We start from the raw sequence: 19,001 nt of genomic DNA, 5'->3' as shown, positions 1-19,001 counted from the left end.
TTTATTATGGCTTTGTTTGTTTTGTCTTGTACTATATGTTTTTTTCTATAATACTCTAATAAAGTTTTTAAAAAATCAATTTGAAGTTATACCATATTATTTATATTTCCAGTTTCAAAATTTGTTTTTGGAGAAAAACAATTGTGCTTTAGGAAAACTGGGAAGTGTTAGGGAGTTAAAAGGCATCTTACTTCAATACTAGCACTGGTGGGATTGAAGAGAGGATTCAAGGTATAAGTGGAAGTAGAAATTAGTCATTTTCTACGCCTGACTGTTTCAAATTTAGCCAGTTGTCTCCAAAGTATTGTTCTTTTGTTTATGGTCCAAAACACACTGTAGAAATAATCCAGTTTGAGGCCACTTTAACTGCCCTGGCTCAGTGCTAGGGAATCCTGGGAATTGTAGTTTACTGTGGCATCAGAGCTCTTTGACAGAGGCGGCTAAATGTCTCACAAAACTACAGTTCCCAGAATCTCCCAGCACTGAGCCAGGGCAGTTAAAGTGGTCTCAAACTGGATTATTTCTACAGTGTGTTTTGGATCTATGTTTCTTTACAATGCCTCCTCCCATATAATCCTTCACGTATACTCTGTTCCTCCAGGAAAAATCTTTTACATCCAAAAAAGACCAGATTGGCGGTGACCTCCCGGAGGTCTTTTTCTGCTACGGCTCCTAAAGCTTGGAATGACCTGCTGGAAAAGATTCGCCATTTATCCTCATTGAAGGCTTTTAAAAAAGCGACAAAAAACCTTTCTCTTCTGGCAGGCCTTCCCTGAGTGATAACCGCCCAGAACCAATTCTATCCATCCTTCCTACTCTATCTCCTCATCATTCACAGATTGTAGAATAATCTTGTAGTATTGCTATATATTTTAATCATGTTTTATTATGCTAATTTTATAGTCTGGGAGGGAGGGTTGGGTCAGGGTTTTGTGGGGTTTATTGTTTTTATATTGTGTATCATAAACTCTGTTGTTACCCGCCTCAATCCCCTAACGGAAGAGGCGGGATATAAATAAATATTTTATTATTATTATTATTATTATTATTATTATTACTACTACTACTACTACTACAACAACAGAAAACTGGCCCCAATTTCCAGTACTCAGCCAACCCGACATTTGACACTATGTAAAAGCATAACTCAATGACAAATTGAAGAGGCAGTGTGTAATTTTTAGGCAAAATTAAAGACAGATAAGCACCGTAAAGTGGCAGTCTGATCATTGTGAGAGCCAACTTTCTCTTTAATTTCATTCGAAGTCTTTGCTTTGGCAACTGCTAAGAAGGGCAAATAATGTTTGAACTTCTGCTTGTGGGTATCTAGACACAGAAGCTGCCAAAATGTACAAAAGTTCTAACACACAATAACAACAAATGCATGCAAGAACATAGCAGTTAGTTGCATGGACCCTGAACCCCCCCTCTCTCTCGTGTGTGTGTGTGTGTGTGTGTGTGTGTGTGTGTGTGAGAGAGAGAGAGAGAGAGAGAGAGAGATATCAGGAAAAAAGTTGCAACTGTCTGCTTTTATACAGCAAACTCCATATAGCTGCTACCACAAATGATAAGGATAGTCAGGTGAAAAAAAGGAGGGGATAGAATCTAAGCAGAACAGGGAAATTTCAATGAGTATAACTTTTCATAACCAAATTTACCCACAGATCCCCTCGTTTACACAACTATTAAAAGCACAAGAGTCCTCTACTTTTTTTGTCCATCAGGCCAAACTAGAACATCATAATGACAAACTAAAATGACATCATTTCAAAGATGTCAAGGGAATCATCATAATAAATCCCACCCTGAAAGGATACAAAACTTCACCCATTTACCTCTGTCTAGTGACTCAAAAGGTTCCAAGGAATCTTCTAGAGGAGGAGGGATCCGAGAGGCATCTTCCAGACGACAACCACTTCCAGCATCAGGTTCCAAGACAGATGCTTCCTGGCTCAGCAGTTCACCAACTGAAGAAGAACCATTGTAAGCCATACATTTCCAGTTTTAAAAAGTTATTTTAAAGGTCATACTGTTCTTTCTAGCCAACAACAGCTTTCACCCTAACACCTCCCTCCCAAAAGAATTAAACAGATAAGTACAAATAAGCATTCTATATACCACTTCTAAGTGCTCAAAACACATTCCACATGTCATTCCAGTAATCCCTATCACTTGGTTTGGTCTGCTTGTTAAGTATACATTATTATTCTTTTATACAATAGCATCAGTACATGTAACACTTTAAAGAACAATATATGCAAAAAAGAGAACTCCCTGCCTCAAACTGTTTTGCCACATCTCTTACGGAAACTATAATAAGAAACTGAGGCAGGAATTCTGTATTCCTGGGAATCACTGGCAGGCGCATACGATATTCTGGACCTTTCCCTTCACCACAGACAGAAAAGTCCACAGGCAGAACTCTCCCAGAAACTCCCCCGTGTCTCACCTTTGGTGTCCTCTGTACTGAGGAGGGCCAAATGAGGAGTTCTTAGGCCCTATAGCAGAAGGCTCTGAAACAGAAGAACCTGAGTCCCTGCACTCACCTAACGTACACTGAAGCAGGTCTTGAAGCTCTTTAACTGGTACAGTAATTCCCTCCTATTGGTTTCAATTCGAGAAAAAATTACCACCACCAACAAAAGCCAATAGCAAAGAATCCAGAAAAAGGCCATCACCTCACCTCCTGCCTGGCCATGCGATGGTAGCTCTGCTGCAGATTCCCTGCTGTACATACACCTGCAGACACCTGCACATACCTTACAGAGCTTTGCTCTGACCATTCATGTACCACATCTAAATACATGGTGACAATTCCCAACTGAGTACTAGCTAAACTACATTTCGGTAAAATGAGCAGCTTTCAAAAACAATATTGAACCTAAAGATGACAAGAAAAGAAATGTGATCTCCTCACTTCTTGATTGCCTTGTTGGAATAACTCACAATGCCTTTTTTCTTTTCGTTTTGAACTAGAATGGGCCAGATGATATTTAGCCTGCAACCCCGAATACAGACATGCCAGTGAATTTAGTGGTAATTAGGTTCAAGTAGACACACATAGGAATACACGGCTATTGTTTCCACAGTTCTGTGACACTGAAGCCCATGTACTGTAATACACATCAGCAAAATTTTGATATTTGTGCTGCTACATTTGCTGTTTCAAGTTTTCAGCATTTTAGTGTTGTTAGTCACTAACAAAAAATTTTAACAATATAATATGCAGCCATTGCTATCCATTGCATCAGAGGCAGAAAACAGCACAGAGACCGTAAGACCTATAATGCACTCCTATACTGAAAGTTAACATTTTGTTGCAAGAAGCATGGATGAAAAAAGGTAGAAACCGTACCTTGAAAACAGCTATCCAGAATGTGAGCTATTATGTCCCTAGCTAGCTAGCAGCACTTATCTCTTTAGCATCTCACAAAGCACAAAAATTCTACCAGGAAGATTCTTCTTACTATTTAGATTTAAAGGCAAACTTAGTTCCTGAATAATCCTAGGAACCAATTGACCCACTCAAAATAAGAAGATGCTGAAGACAAACACATGACCACATGAAAAGGAGAACTGACAGTACTTTTGCCTTCCGAGTAAGCTAAGTGCCCATCTATGCTACAGAATCTTATCATTCTAGCATAACTTTGAAGCAGCACCAGACAAAGCCCAAGAAAAGCAAAAACTCAAAAGTATACTTTTTGGCATGAAGCAGTAAGATTTTCAATGTTCAAATTCAAAACAGCTCATGAGATATCATCTGGATGGAAAGGCTTTGACTACTGGCTTTCTGAGCTGAAGCCCACATTAACCAAGAAGAGAGGATTCCCTGACAATTTTAATCAGGAGAAGTCTCTTTCTAGTATAGTGCTCAACATCATGAAAGCTCATTCCTGTTCAAAGCCAATATACAACTCATCTTAACTGTGACAGCTCATGAAATACTTGCATACTCATGTTTCCACAGGGCTTCTAAAAAGCTATGAAAAGCATTGTGATTCCAACATCTCCAAATTCCTTCTAGGGTCCGGAACAGACAGGCAGGAAAAAAGCAGTTCGATTCTGTTTTTCCCCAAAGTGGGTTGAAACCCCATTGCTTGAACGGCCCGTTCCCAAGGCGGGCTGAATACATATGGGCTGACTGCATGGTGTGGTATCAAGCTGCACCGCTAGGCAATTTTTTTTGTTGCCTGCCCACCATACATGTGCACAAACACACTTGTGACCTCAAATTACCTCCCATGTCCCACACAAATACCATTCCATTGGATGCCTGCCCCTTTGATCAACCACACAGTCAAACATGCAATTCTCTACCAGTTCAGGGCATCAGGGTGCAAGTGATACATGGGACAAAGCACAATCATGGAAGCCCCCCTTTTAGAATGTCTGGTTTCTGTATTAATTAAATCAATTAGAATTACTGCACATTTCTTTGCTTCGTTACATTCCGCCACTTGCATTGGTACATTTATATGCAGCAACAAAGATACATATTTTCCACCTTGAGTTGGACTATCCCAGCCTCTTTTTCCTGCAGTTTTTAGTCCTGGAGTGCAGCTTCAGTCCCGTTTCCAGCTGCTTTTGGGGTGTGTGTCATCTAAGTGCCCTGCCTTCAACGTGGCTGGAAACCACCTTATTTAGCCTGTCTGTTTTACCCTTAGGAAAGGGAAATGGATGGTTTGTGAGGACTATGCGTAAAGAGCAATTTATGATCAGCGCCAAACTATGCAGATGAGGTTGCAATAGTCTGAAAGACCTCTCATTTAAACTGTGTATTTCAATGACTTGCCACATAACTGACAAAAATCTCTTAATGGTCTGTGGGGGTGAAATAATGAGACACACAACTCTCAAGGTTAGCCATTATAAAGGCAGACAGATCTATGACTGACATAGATATTTGGAAAAATACATATTCCAAGGCTTCATATGCATATACAGCATTCTAATGACTTACATATATAAAACTCACATGCAAACAACACTGATCCTAGTCCTCTCTTATTCTGCTACTATATTCAAATGTAGAAGTAGTAAGTTCTACTACTTCTTCCCTGGAAAGAACATGGGATAGAGAAACAACCATCAAATGCTGGTCTGTTAAGAATTCTAAAGAATCATGACTGCAAGCAAGACTGATACAGTCTCTATCCTGAGCTGCTTCCACATGATTGCCTTGTAACAGGACATTCAATAAACTTGAGTTCCTGTCCATTAACACAGGAGGCCTAAAGATTCATTCAGAAACAACTATGTCCCGAAACAGGCCTCATATTCAAATGGAAGGTCTCCTCAGAGCATGGAAACAAACAAAAAAGGGTAATTTGTTGTTTTAACATGTTGCTGGATGGCAAAGTAGTATTACAGTACTTGTTAGCAGCATGGTTTAAAATTAATTTAAACATGTACAATTAAAAATATAAAGAATGACCAAAGAGTGCCCCAAACAACTCCCTCAACATTTTAATGTAATAAGTAAGCATTGCTTGTCACTTTTTTTGAACTGCAACATCAACACTGTCAATACTGTAACACTTAAAAATAACAAGATTGGTACTCACTCCTCTCCCACCCCTGTAATGTTGCATTATTTCCAACATCTGGTTTTTCTAAATTAAGTTTGGAAATCATTTGCTGCTATACCTGGCTGAGTGTTTTCCAGCTCCATGCTACCTAACAGTCTGGTACCATTTTCTGAGACTGTAGATGAAGTTTCTTTCACACTCTCTTCATTGCCTGGTCCATCTTGCTGAGCAGAGAAATCCTGGCTTCCTGATCCAAGCATGGGGGAAGGCTGAGATGATGTATAGAAGCTGGAGGGACCATTTTGCAGGAGTTCAAAGTTCTGATCATCGGGGAATGAGTCGTAAAGCTCTGTGGAGTCAAAGTTCAGTCCCATGGCCCCGGGGTTACCATTGGCCCAGAACTCTTGCCCACTGCCTCCCCTCAGAGTGGTGCTATGCCCTGGTGAGCCTTGTCGGTTGCCCACAACAGTACCATTCAGTGGATACTGGGAGAACAGTGGACTGTCCTTGAGGTTGTTGCCATTGCCAGATGGATACTGAGAGTAGTTCCAGAGATAGTCATAGGAATGGTGGAGATGGGAGTTGGTTGAGGAACGGGTCCCTGAAGTACCAGCATGAGATACAGTAGTTAAGCCATTAACATTCACATCTCCATTCAAACCTGCCAAGAGGGAAGGAAGAAAGAGCACAACAAAGAATAATGACATAGGCGAAGGTTCTCTCCATCTTTTGGTCCTGCTTCCTTTTACAAGGAAAGATGGGAAGAGATGGTAGAAATTATAATAAACCTTGGTAACTGGATAAGAAATACATACTAAAACCTATCCAAAAGAACAAATTGCAATTTTTTTATCTTCTCAGCAACCCTGAAACATTTTGCTTAAAAATAAATACAAATACAAGTTCCAGTTAGATTAGACCCACTAATCAATGGAACCTTGGTATATTTGTTACACTGATTCAATGCAACTACCATAATTAGGTTGAACAAGTGGATTTAACTCCTGAAAAAAGAATATTCAATCTATCTAGTACTATTATAGCCCAAACAGACTCTCTATTTTTATTATACTGTATTCTCAACTTGTTGGGGGAGAGGGGTACCATTTCCCCAACCGCAAACAGGTTCTGAAGGAAAGACCTGTTTTCTTTCTGAAAATTCAACAGTTTAATGGATGTATCTGCTTTCACAATCGTCAATGGACAGAACAAGAGCATTTTGAAACTGCCTACGTGCTATCTAATTAGGGATACTTTTGTATTCCTAACAATTAAAAAAAAGTTCAAATTTCCAAATTAGCTTTGAATATTGTCCTGTCACAGAGACTGCAACATCAACAATACAATGATAAACAAAACCTTGCCTACTGTGGTGATATTCAAGTTCATTATAGCCCTCCTGAGGATCAGCCCTCATCCTGGCAGGATTGGTTATAACACCACGTGCCAAATATGATACCTGTCACAATTTTTACAAAGATCAGGTCTTCTTCCCCAACTTACTTTTCCCTTGCTGGGGGAAGTTCACAGAAGATCCATTTGTGTAGACGTCCCCTGAGGAAGGCGCAGGTTTCAATCCTGAGGCAGCAGGTGAAGAGGGAAGGCCAGTGAAGTTAAAATGGTTGTTTGCCTCCATTTCTGAAGAGAAAAGGCAATGCAAAAAAGAATTAGGCAGCTCAACACAGCCTGCAGTATAAATCCTCCCTTATATCACTTTAGCCAGTCAGTGACCAAGAACTGCAAAAAAAACATTTAGTATTTATTAAACTTACATTCAGAATACCTCACACATCTTATCTCAATGATCCTTAAAACAGAATTCTGTCAAGTGGAGACAAGGAGCTGTTTTGGCCACAAGGGACAGATGAGGTGCTTCCTCAAACCGTTCCTGCTTCATGCCGAATTTGGGAAAAAACACATGGCAAATAACAGTGTCACTTGTAATACATTGCTTTTTACACTGATATTATTGTCCAAGTTGGTGCTGTTTCTGCTGTAGGACACTAGGCTTGTACTCTGCAATGCATCTAAAGAAGTGACTTTATATCCAGGAAAGCCCATACTAAAATAAAAACCAGTTAGTCTTAAAGGTGCTGCCACATTTCCCCCCACCCCCTACCTTGCTCCTTTTCTACATTGACAAGGGGACAATGATACTCTTTTAATGACTGGTAATGTTATTAACCCCTTGCCCATTCCAGTAATCAGTAATGTATACTTGTCCCTTCTGAAATATTGGGCTTAGGAAGTGTTTGGGGAGGGACTGATGGGTATTTTTCTATTTTAAGAGTATTCTTTATCAAATAAAAAATAAATACATAAAAGCTAAGAAAAAAGCATAAATAATGTAAAACTTGTAAAGTACTAAGTATTGTGTTATATACACTTTCAAAATAATGACTAACAACTCACACTCCTTTTTAATAAGATAATTCCAAGCTACCATGATATTATTAAGACTCCTTTCTCAGACGGAACAGTACAATCACTCCATAGCTCACTCTCTCTCCCTTTCCCTAACCTAGACCTAGAAGACAGGTGGGACCAGATGAGGAAGCCAGTGGGCAGGAGACTCACCCACCCTTGCTGTAATATTGAATCAGTACTACTATCCACACATATTGTGGAATGGGGAAGGGGAAAGAGTAAGAGTGAAAGTGGCTTACCTCTGGCCATTCAGTAAGGGTATGGCATTAGCTCTATCACTTAGCTACTTTTCTATATTAGCTGCTGTAAATACCTACTCTCCTCTCCAACTGTAGGCTATATCCACAGATGCGTTATCTATGGATTCAACTACCCTTGGCTTGAAAATATTTTTTAAAAATAGAAATTCCAAAAAGCAAACCTTGATCTTGCCATTTTATATAAAAGACACAATTTTACTATGCAATTGTATTTAATAGGACTTGAAAATCCATGGATTTTGGTATACAAGGGCGGTCCTGGAATAAAACCCCAGTGGATACCAAGGGCCCATTGTAGTCTATATAGACACAGATGTTTTAGTCATTGAAATAAAAATGATTCCCATCAACTCTAATACAATTTTTCTTTATATCTTTGTACAATTCGTGTAGCAGAAAAACTGTATGCCCAACAGTGTTATTACCATTTTCCACTGCCAATGAAATCACTGTTTTTGTGTGCCTGTGTTTACTTCCTATACTACTGCTGCAATTGTTGTGTCCTTGAAACTGTAAATGATATATACAAAAATAGAAATAGCTATAAAAATACATACTGTCCTTGTTAGAAACAGTGGGGCTTTTTGTTTCTATCTTAATGGGATCCAAGATCTTGGATAGTGAGATAGGAAGAGAACATCAGCTATAAAAGACTGACAACCACTTTTCTGAAGAAAGTAATAGTTTCTTGAATATACAATCAGTCTCCATACTGAACTGCTTCTAAGGAAAACATGAAAATAATAAAGTGAACACCGACACAACACCAACTGCATCTTATTTCATGTGGGCAAGGTCAACCAGGAGTTCAGCCACTCCATTCTAATAATACCTGGATGTGTTTAATTAATCTCTTCCAAATCTGTGTAAGCTACAAGTCTGTCACTGCCTGACTATCAGAGTGAAGCTCTCCCATGACTACTCTTAACACAAAGTTAACATGTTAGCTTGTAACACCAATAGGTCTCTAATAAATTTATGGTAGAGAAAACATATGAAACAAAGAATTCTGTAAAACTTGTAAGAAACTTGTTGCTACTTTAATGGCCATAGATGCCATCTATATACAGTCAACCCTTCATATCCGAGGGGTCCCCCCCACCAGTGTGAATGCCAAAAACTGAGACCTCAAGTCCCGTGGTTTTTAATGGCGGGGAAATGGGCCAAGGCCATCCATGGACGCTCACATCTGCAGTTGGCAAGCCTGCAGTTGGAGCAGATGGACTGTACTACACTTCCTACTTAACATTTTGCTATGTGGTCTGCCTGTTGAGTTTCTAATCTGCTTCATGGTTCTTTGGGGCCTGATATGCCAGCATGAGACTGTGAAGTAGCATATGAATATCTCCAGCAGGTAGCTGTCCAGGCTCTTCATGAAGAAGTCCAGAAAAAGAGATCCCAACAACTCACTAGGTCAGTGGTGGCAAACCTATTGCACATGTGCCAGGGGTGGCACTCAGGGCCCTCTCTGTTGGCACATATGCTGTTGCTCCAGCACAGAGTTCGCCAGAGGGACACGGCACTTTGCGATAAATAAGTGGGTTTTGGATTGCAGTTTCAGCACTCAGTCTCTAAAAGATTCGCCATCACTGCACTAGGTAATTTGTTCCCACTACTGAACAACTCTTACAAGCAAGAAGTTACTTCTAATATCCAATCAAAATCTACCCTCCTGTAAATTTAAACAATTACAACAGGTCCTAACCTCTGGAGCATCAGAGAACAAACCTGGATCCTTCTTTCTGTGACAGTCCTTTAGATGTTTAAAGAATGCAGTCATATCACCCTCTCAGTCTTCTTTTCACCAGGATGAACACTGCCCAACTTCCTCAACCTTTCCTCATAAGTTTTGTTCCCCATACCTCTTATCATTCTTGTTGTCCATCTCTGAACCCAGTCCAACTTATCTATACCGTCCTTAAAATAGTGTTGAAGGCTTTGGAGTATTCTAAACAATGCTCTGCACAGCCACAATATATTTGCACAGATAACACAAAGAACAGTTTATTTTCAATATGCTCTTGCTCAGAAGAAATTTTAGAATTTTTCATTTCCAGGCAGCAAAGTATTAGCTAGTTGTAGTCTAACACTAAGAGATCATTCACTTATAGCAGAAAAATATTAACTAGTTGTAATCTAACACTAAGAGATCAATCACTTACAGCAGAGATGTGAAACCTCTAGATCAGTGCTACTCAAAGTGGTGGTCCCTGGATCAGTGCTGCTCCCTGGGCCACTGACTGCATTCCCTGGAAAGAAAGAACTGTAGGAAGCACACACAAATATCATGCTGTTTCCTTGCATATTTGGGGGGCGGGGGGGGGGGGAATTGCTGGTCTCCCACATCAGACAGCCTGAGAAGCACTGTTCCAGATGACATTGGCATACAACTTTCATAATTGAGATTGATGATTGTTGGCCACAGAAGCTGGGGTGATGGGACTTTAGTATTAACTATCATTGACCTAGAAGGGAAAAGCCAAAATGTTTTCCCCCCAGGATTTCCCCCCCCCCGCCAGTGCCAATCTAAAATCAACTTATATCGCCTCCAGACTCTAAATCAATCTGCTTTATCCATTTCCACCCACCCCACAGGAACCACTGTCAAAATCAAATGTATGTACCCAAAATAGATATAAATATCATAAATAACCATGAAACAGTATCTCATCCACAGCTTCTGCTCCACTAGTTCAATAATTCTCGCATCAGGAAGCTCATCTCCCTCCCACGCACGCACATATACCTATATTACTGCAACGTCATGCTAAGCTTCACCACCTAAACAGAGTGGCTTCTACAACTGTGGAGAAGGCTACCAATTGTGGCAGACAAAATGCCCTTTCCTCAAATACATATCTGCTGTCTGGAAACACCCATGCTTATACTAAGGCCACCCTATGCCACTTGCTGTTTCCCCTTCAAAATGCAACAGATCTTACTCTGACAGTGGCTAGCAACTGATCTGAGCATAAAATTGCTTGAATGTCTCTTTAAGTGCCAAAGGAGCAGCAGAAAAGGCAGCTGCTGTTCTAGCACAGGGACAAGCTGGGCTGGCGCTGAGGTGAAGGGAGGTGCTGGGAAGGCATTGTAATTAAAGGGGAAGACAGAATGGCTTCCTAGGAAAGACGCCAAGCAAAATGGATGAATTAATTGCAGTCAACACAGAAAAGGAGTTTAAAGGGAGGGGTGTGGTTTGACAAGAACCACACATGCAGAGATAATACTGAACAGCTGATACAGTCTGGGAAGGTCCCATTTATATTAGGCCTTTGCTTCTGCCAGAAGAAGGAAATGTTTTTAAATGTATGATCTCTACAGTTTGAACAGTGACAAGGAATGGCACAATAGAATACTACCTTCACATGACATCTAATCTGGGTTCATTTCTCCTGTGGGCACAGCAAATACTTTAGATGGCTCACAGCCGTGTCTAGTCATGACTGCTCCTATTAACTATTTGTCAATCAATAGGCTTTGAAACTGGGAACCTGTACATGATCACCTACCACAGAAGTGAGATATTTTGACTAGAAGTTGGAAATGCCCTGTCCTATGTAGTCTGAACTTGTTTCAGATGGTGAGTCAGTTCTGCTTATGAACTGTCTCTAGAAATCACATTGAAATGCTCTTTTTCCCTAGCCCTAATAGGAATTAACATGTTGTTATGGACTCTTAAAAAAGCATTTCATTTTTAAAGTACTTGCCTGAGCTCCCAAAAACTTTATGAAGCTGGAATTTCTCTTAGGCCACAGAGAAGGAAAGGTGAATCATGTCCAGGGTAATCTAACTACAATATTCCATGCATTTGATAATACCACCACCACCCCCTTTTTAAAATACAGCACATGTCATTGTCCTATAGAGTGGTTCCCAAACTGTGCCCTTTAAGAGATTCTGGACTTCAGCTTTCAGAAGCCTCAGTCATGTTGGCCAATAGTCTGGGATCCTGGGAGCTGAAGTCTAAAAAACCCTTAAAGGGCACAGTTTAGGGACCACTGCTACAGAGGCTTTCCTTTTCCTAAAAAAGGAAGAAGATGCTTGTTGTATATTCTAGCTAGTTGGATGTTTTTAAAATATAATTATCAGCTGTGGCCTAACTGCAAAGCCATTTACCAGTAATATAGCATACAAGATACAGAGAAGATCTCAAGAACCTTTTAACCAACAACTGCTATCAATAGCTAAAAGTTAATGTGGTGTATATATTCATTTAATGGATCTATGCATTTGCCAAAGGGGAGAAAACACCCCAAACTATAATTTTAAACAAGGATGGGGAACTACAAGGAAGCTGGATTCCTGTTCCCAACACTTCAGGGCAGCAGATAATATCAGGAGGTGGGTTCTTCCCCTAAAGCCACTCTCCCTTGAAACCTATTCCTGGAATCCACTCACTCCTTCCCTCAAAACCTACTCCTGACAACCACTCACTCTTTCCCAAGGCAATGACTAGAACAGTGGTTCTTCATCTTTTTACCTTTGTGACCCCCTTTACATCTACATGTGGACGTCACCCTCTCGGTCAACACAGTATATGAATAAAAATATTTCATTTGATGTGCGTACATCCACACATTCATGTATATTCATATTTTAACATTTTATAGGGAAATAGGTTTACTCCTCTTTCCAGACAGAGACTCTAAGCACCCTCCTTGCCTTTCTCTTCCCCTCCAGGGCAGAAAAAGTTTGGGAGGAGAATCAGGGCCTCCAAATCTTGCAGCCTTCCCCCTTGTGCAACTCTCATGCCCACCCCCAGGGATCCCCTCACACAATTTGATAACCACTTGACTAGAAGATTGCTCTTCTAATTAGAAAGATGGCATTCCTCAACCAAGGCTTTCCCTAACCTGGGCAACCTGGTGGAGCAAAAAGAACCACATCTATTTCAGAGTCTAAAATAAGAAGCAATTTAGGGCCTGAACTGCTTTGGGTCACTTTGGAGGTATACTGTTTAAATGGCACACACATTTTAAGAGGCCAAAAACTGAGCCAAAGCTGCACTCTAGTCCTTAGGGCTGGAGCGTGGCTTTGGCATGGCTTCCAGCCTCTTAGGAAACATGCAGCGTTTAAACAGAATACCTCCAAAGTGACTTGAAGCAGCTTTATTTTGGCCTGTCTGTTCGGGCCCTTAATTTACTTTGCATTAAGTGAAGAATGAGAACAAGTCATGGGTTATATCTTCAGTAGCACTGATAAAAATTTATTCTTTTATCAGCTCCTGTTAGGTTTTTGGCTCACATAAAATCCAACAGGAAAACAAGAATGTTCTGTGAATGCAAACAGCCAGGATTGCACCCACTAACATCTTGGGAGAACCTGTGCATATGGGCATTTTTCATGAACTCATAACATAATGTATATCTGACAGCATTTGAGGCCTATATATGAAAGAGTCAGTACATTTGTTAAGATGTGCCTTGGAGCCTTTCTCCAACTCCCACTGCCATTGTGGCAAAACCCACAATTAAGGCCTTCTCAGCAGTGGTACAGTGACTTTGGCAGTCCTCCCAGGTTGGGGGGAGGAGATGCTTGGTGCAGAGTTTGCTAAACATCAGGTGATTTTTTTTTCTAATGCTCTGTGTTCCCAAAAGGTGTTTGTGTGTTTTGGCTGGTGGTGGTACACTTCTGGTTAATTTTCATTTAGAACATCCTAACACCCTCATATAAGATCTAAGAAAGGTTAGTGATGAGGAGGAGGTATCCCTCTGCCAGGGAAGGGAGAAATCCACCCTAGACAACACCACTATATTTACTCTAAATGACCTAATTATGCCTGTAGGAAGCTCTGTGAGGATGTGTCCACCGCCAGCAATATTCCTGATGATAGTAAGCAGCATTAAGCCTCCAACAGTTTTCTGGAGTGGTACAGGGATAGCCTTACCTATGGACTTATTTCTCTGTTGTGTTGTTTTCATAGTCTGGCATACCCTTGAAATACAGATGTGGGGAAATGTGGGGGGTGGGAGGAATGTCTGCTTACCTATCCCCCCCAAAAAAAAACTGTTTACCTTCACTGGTATAAGCCAGCAGGGCTTTCACTGTGGATGGTCCACCACTCTACTACCCATCCCACTCACTGATGAAACAATATCTTTACACTGGAGACCAATGTAAGAATGTCACACCAAAGAGAAGCCTATAAAATGTTCAGATAAACAATTATTTTTGTATTTGCGTGTCTTGTCACCTGTCGACCTATGGCAAGCTTGTTAATTTAATTACGTTTAGGCAACAAATACTCAGAGATGGTTTTGTCAGTTCTACTAGATTACAAATAGAGAATCAAATATGAAATGGAAAACAATATTATGCAGCTATTATTTTAAAGAGTTGAATATACCTCCGCTTCAAAAGTAAATTTTTTTTAATTTAATATCTATTCATCTGTGCATGAGCAACCTTAGAACTATTGACAAGACATGGTTATCTTCCTATGCCTGAAAAAGGAACTCCAGAATAGGATGCTCTGAGGAACTGCCTGTTCATGGCAAAAACAGGTAACAAGAAGAATTATCCTTGTTGAATCTGGGGTAGGCATACAATTATCAATTATATTTTGTATGAAAATTTCCCAGCGCAATTGCCCTTGAGCGATGACCAGAAAGACACACGACACACTAAGACATGTCTCGTTAAATTCTCTTCAGCCATTAAGAAAATGACAACCTTAAACCACAGAATCCTATGCCAGTAGGCTGCTGGGGAACAGGGCAAATCTAGCCAAGAGTTTGGGGAGATCCAGAAACCGAAAGCATATCTGATTAAAAGGGACATTTCAAAAGGCAACAAACAGTGCTGCCATTTCCTGGCCACTTCCTGCAAGGATGAGGGAGGAAGCCAAGGAAGAGGACTGTTTCGTCAAGATTCAGCACACTTGTTTAAGCAGAAGAAGAAGACAGTTCTCACCCACCTCAAAGCCATTTACCAGGGATTCCCTACTGCTCACATCCCACCTCCATAAACACACAAAGAGCTCTTTTAGCTTAAGCCATACTCACAGCCATCCTGCTAGTATGCTTCCTCCTAAATATACAAGAGAGTACCATCAAAAACCATCCCATACCATCCAGACACACTTTGTTTGCATTAAACCTTTAGGGAGTCTCTCCGGTACCGGAAACTATCTTACGCACTGACTACAATATGTAGTTGAGAGTAGTCCCAAACTGCAGTGTCAGAACCTGAGAATGTATCCCTAGAGAATCTGCAACCAATATATGCTAACATTTCCTCTGGTACAGCTGACAAAAAGTCTCTTCTAAAAGCAGCAACATATTTATGACAGTAACGTGTGTGCGTGTGTATGTATATATATATATAAATATAGGACTAAGAAACATTACCTGTTTATAAGCCATCCTCTCCAAAAGCTGTTAACACCAGACAGGAATTTCTAATGCAGAGCCAGGATTCCTAAGGGGACAGGATACAGCCTACCATCACCCAAAGATGGAGTAACCTCTAGCCTCATTCAGCCCAAACTTTATGCCCTGCCGGAAGAAGAAGCTTCACGAATACCTAATTTCACACTTCCTATGCCTACAGGGGCCCAGATGGTCTTCCCCACCCCAGATGCAAGGAGCAGCAACCCTCCTTCCTCCCACAGAAACGATGAGGACGATGGTGATGATACTGGAAGCCTCTCCCCCCCCAAAGGCCCAAAGGAATCACTCCAGGCTGCCTCAGTTCATCCCACAACAATGCTCCTCACACTTTTCCCCAGCTTCAGGCGGAGCTAACACTTCAAACCACCTCCTTCCCATACTTCTACAATGATGATGATATTCCTCTCCTCTTTCTCCAGCAACAAACCCAAACCCAGACCAGGGCCTCCCTGCTCCTTCCATTCCCTTTGAATCCTGAAGGGCTTCCTTATATTCCCACCACCACCACTAAGATCAGGATCTCATGCCCTCTCCGACAAATGGGTGCCTTTTCCAGGATACCCTTTAACGGGGGGGGGGGGGGGGGGGGCTTCTGGTCCTTCAGGACCCGCCCATTGGGAAGATGGAGGGGGAGGAAGAGAAGGAGAAGGAAAAGGAGGAAGAAGAGAAGGACAAGAAGAAAAAAAAAAGGAGAAGAAGAAGGGAGGGGAGGAAGAGAAAAGGGGGGAATCATGGAGTTGGAAGAGACCACAAGGGCCATCCAGTCCAACCCCCTGCCATGCAGGAACTCTCATTCAAAGCATACACGAGGAGGAGAAGGAGAGGGGAAAGGAAGAGGAAAGAAAAGGAGAGGAAAGGGGAAAGGAGGAGGAGAAGGAAAAGGAAAGGGGGAGGAAAAGAGGAGGAGAAAGAGAAGGAGGACAAGAAGAAGAAGAAAGAGAAGGAGGGGGAAAGGGAGGAGAAGGAGGAAAAGAGGAAGAAGAAGAAAAGGAGAAGGAGAGGGAAAAGAAGAAGAGGGACAGGGTGGAAGAGGAGGAGGAGGAGAACAAGAAGAAGAAAGAAGAGAAGAGGGGAAAGGAAGAAGAGGAGGAGAGGGGAAAGGTGGAAATGAGGGAGGAGGAGGAGGAGGAGGCAGCGCTCCCCTTCTCCCTCTCAGGGGAGTCTCCTCTGCCCCCCCCCACTCACCCAGCCCAGTGTGGTGGCCTCTTTCAGACATCTGCCTGGAGGAGCGTTGCGTGCAGCGTGTGTTTGGGTGTTGCTTCCTTTCCCTCCCGCCTCACGTGCAGCTGCAGGAGTGCTGCGTGGCCTCAGAGGGGAGCCCCAAGACTCCTGCCGCCTTTAACGCTACCTCCCCCCCCCCCCAGCGCCCCATAACTAGAGGAAGGGGAAATGAGATGGTGGCGGTGGCCCTTCAGCCTCCCTTTCCTCCCTCTGGCCAAAGAGACTCCTCTCTTCCCTGCCTGGGGCCATGACACAGCAGCTCCCACCCCTCCCTCCTCCTCCTCCTCCTCCTCCTCCTCCTCAGTCTTGCAGACCCTGGTGGGAGAGAAAATGGACGCCCCCTTCAACCCTCCCCCTTTCCCTTTGATAGCATGCGCTGCGTAGTCCCCCCCCGCGCGAGAGGACTCAGGCCAAACTTCTCTCCCTCCCTCCCTGGAACTACGTCACTCGCGCGAGGGCAGGAGAGACGGTGGTGGTGGTGGAGGGGGCCCTTCATGCTCTAAACCCCCCCCCCGCCCGGCGCACGCGCGCTCCCTTCCCTCCCTCCCTCGCACAAAAAGGGGGCCACCGGCTCCTCACCTGCTGGAGGTGTCAGCCGCCCCCGCCGCTTCCTCAAATAGACCCTGCAGCAGAAGATGGGGAGCCTCTTTGGCGCAGCATAGCCCGAAGAGGAGGAGGAGGGGGCGGTGGTGGCTGAGAGGGAAAAAGGCCACACCAGGCCGCCGTCCTCGTCGTCGTCGTCGTCGTTTCTGGGCCAGGAAGCCAAGGCAGCCAACGAACGGCGGAAGGAGCGAGCGAGCAGAGCCAATGCCGACTGCCGTCGCCGCCGGGTCCTAGCGCCCGCCGGGTAGCCGGGGATGGCCTACCCACAGTGGTCCCCAAACTGTGCTAAGGGATTTTGGACTCCAGCTCCCAGAATTCCAGGCTATTGGACAACATGGCCGAGGCTTCTGGGAGATGAAGTCCAAAGTCTCTTAAAGGGCACAGTTTGGGGAACCACTGATTTAGGAGCATCAAAAGGGAGGGAACCCCCCTCAAGGATGACCACAAGGGCCATCCACCCCACTACCCTGTCCTACAGGAATACAGGACACAAAGACATTGCCCTGTCAGTCTGTAGAGAGAGATCTTGTAGCACCATTGAGACTAAGGTCCAAAACGCACTGCAGGACTAATCCAGTTTGAGACTGCTTTAACTGCCCAATGGCTCAATGCTAGGGAATCCTGGGAATTGTAGTTCTTTGTGGCACCAGACAGAGAAGGGAAAAATATCCCCCAAAACTACAGTTTCCATAATTCCTTACCATTTGAGCCAGGGCAGTTAAAGCGGTCTCAAACTGGATTATTTCTGCAGTGTGTTTTGGACCAAACTGAAAGAAAGACGTTGGCAGCATCAGATGCAAATGCATCTGAGGAAGTAGACTGAAGCCTAGGAAAGCTCATGCTGCCAACTTCTTTCTTTCAATTAATCTCAAAGGTGCTACAAGATCTCTCTACATCACCATCTCTAGCATGTTGTTTCCCTATAATTTAATAAACCAATGGCCATCCATCCACACCCACCAAGGAGGAACTGGGCGGAGGAGGAGGTGTCCAAAGGCCCTCCTCACGGCAAAGTAGGACAAGGCATCACAGGATGGAAGACACTGAAGGGAAATGGAGGCCGTGGCCAAAGAAAAACTAAAAACACTCATAGAAAAATGTAAATTCGTGCTCAAAATGGAGGACATTTTGGAAATCCTCCTGGACAGTGAGGCTGAAGTAGGACATACGGGGATATGTCTGGTCACCATGCCTCTGGGGTTCTTCCCTTGCAGGGTGAGCGATGTCCTCACTGCAAAGGAGGTCAAGGCACCACAAAATATAGGGCATTCAAGAAAAATAGAGGACATGACAAAATAAAAGCTGAAAACACTCATATAAAAATATAAATTCATGCTTAGGCTAAAAATGGAAGACATTTTGGAATTTCTCCTGGACAGAAGGCTGAAATGTAGGAAAGGTCCTGAGAAAGGAGGGCATCTGGTCACCCTGAGTGAGGATTCTGCAACCTTTCCACTCCCAACACCTGGCTAAAGCTTGGAAAGGTTACTTTTTCATTTAGGCCACAACTTCAGATTACTTCAGTTGTTGCAAACTGAATCCAAAGTGGAGGAGTAGTTTGTATTCAG

General features: G+C 42.7%; 1 protein-coding gene across 7 annotated transcripts in view; it reads right to left on the bottom strand.

Annotated features, from left to right (window-relative positions):
• BAZ2A (bromodomain adjacent to zinc finger domain 2A) overlaps positions 1-17,614 on the bottom strand; it is a 57,049-nt gene extending 39,435 nt beyond the window's left edge. For 2 of the 7 annotated variants that reach the window (XM_089479137.1, XM_089479181.1), the window contains exons 1-6: positions 17,410-17,612; positions 15,568-15,637; positions 10,381-10,467; positions 7,035-7,169; positions 5,650-6,192; positions 1,836-1,967 (exon numbers count right to left, since the gene is read on the bottom strand). In XM_089479137.1, coding sequence (XP_089335263.1) covers positions 1,836-1,967; positions 5,650-6,192; positions 7,035-7,167 — 808 coding nt within the window. In that variant the 5' untranslated portion in view covers positions 7,168-7,169; positions 10,381-10,467; positions 15,568-15,637; positions 17,410-17,612. Of the gene's footprint in view, positions 1-1,835; positions 1,968-5,649; positions 6,193-7,034; positions 7,170-10,380; positions 10,482-14,232; positions 14,361-15,567; positions 15,638-17,409 lie in introns of all 7 variants that reach the window. The other 5 variants (XM_089479144.1, XM_089479172.1, XM_089479165.1 and 2 more) reach the window with 5 other exon arrangements.
• Between the last annotated feature and the right edge of the window lie 1,387 nt (positions 17,615-19,001).

This window comes from Sceloporus occidentalis, unplaced genomic scaffold, assembly GCF_023333645.1.
Source record: "Sceloporus occidentalis isolate IW3139 unplaced genomic scaffold, rSceOcc1.0.p SCAF_1, whole genome shotgun sequence".
NCBI classification, from domain to species: Eukaryota; Metazoa; Chordata; class Lepidosauria; order Squamata; family Phrynosomatidae; genus Sceloporus; species Sceloporus occidentalis.
This window is presented reverse-complemented; position numbering and strand designations above follow the sequence as displayed.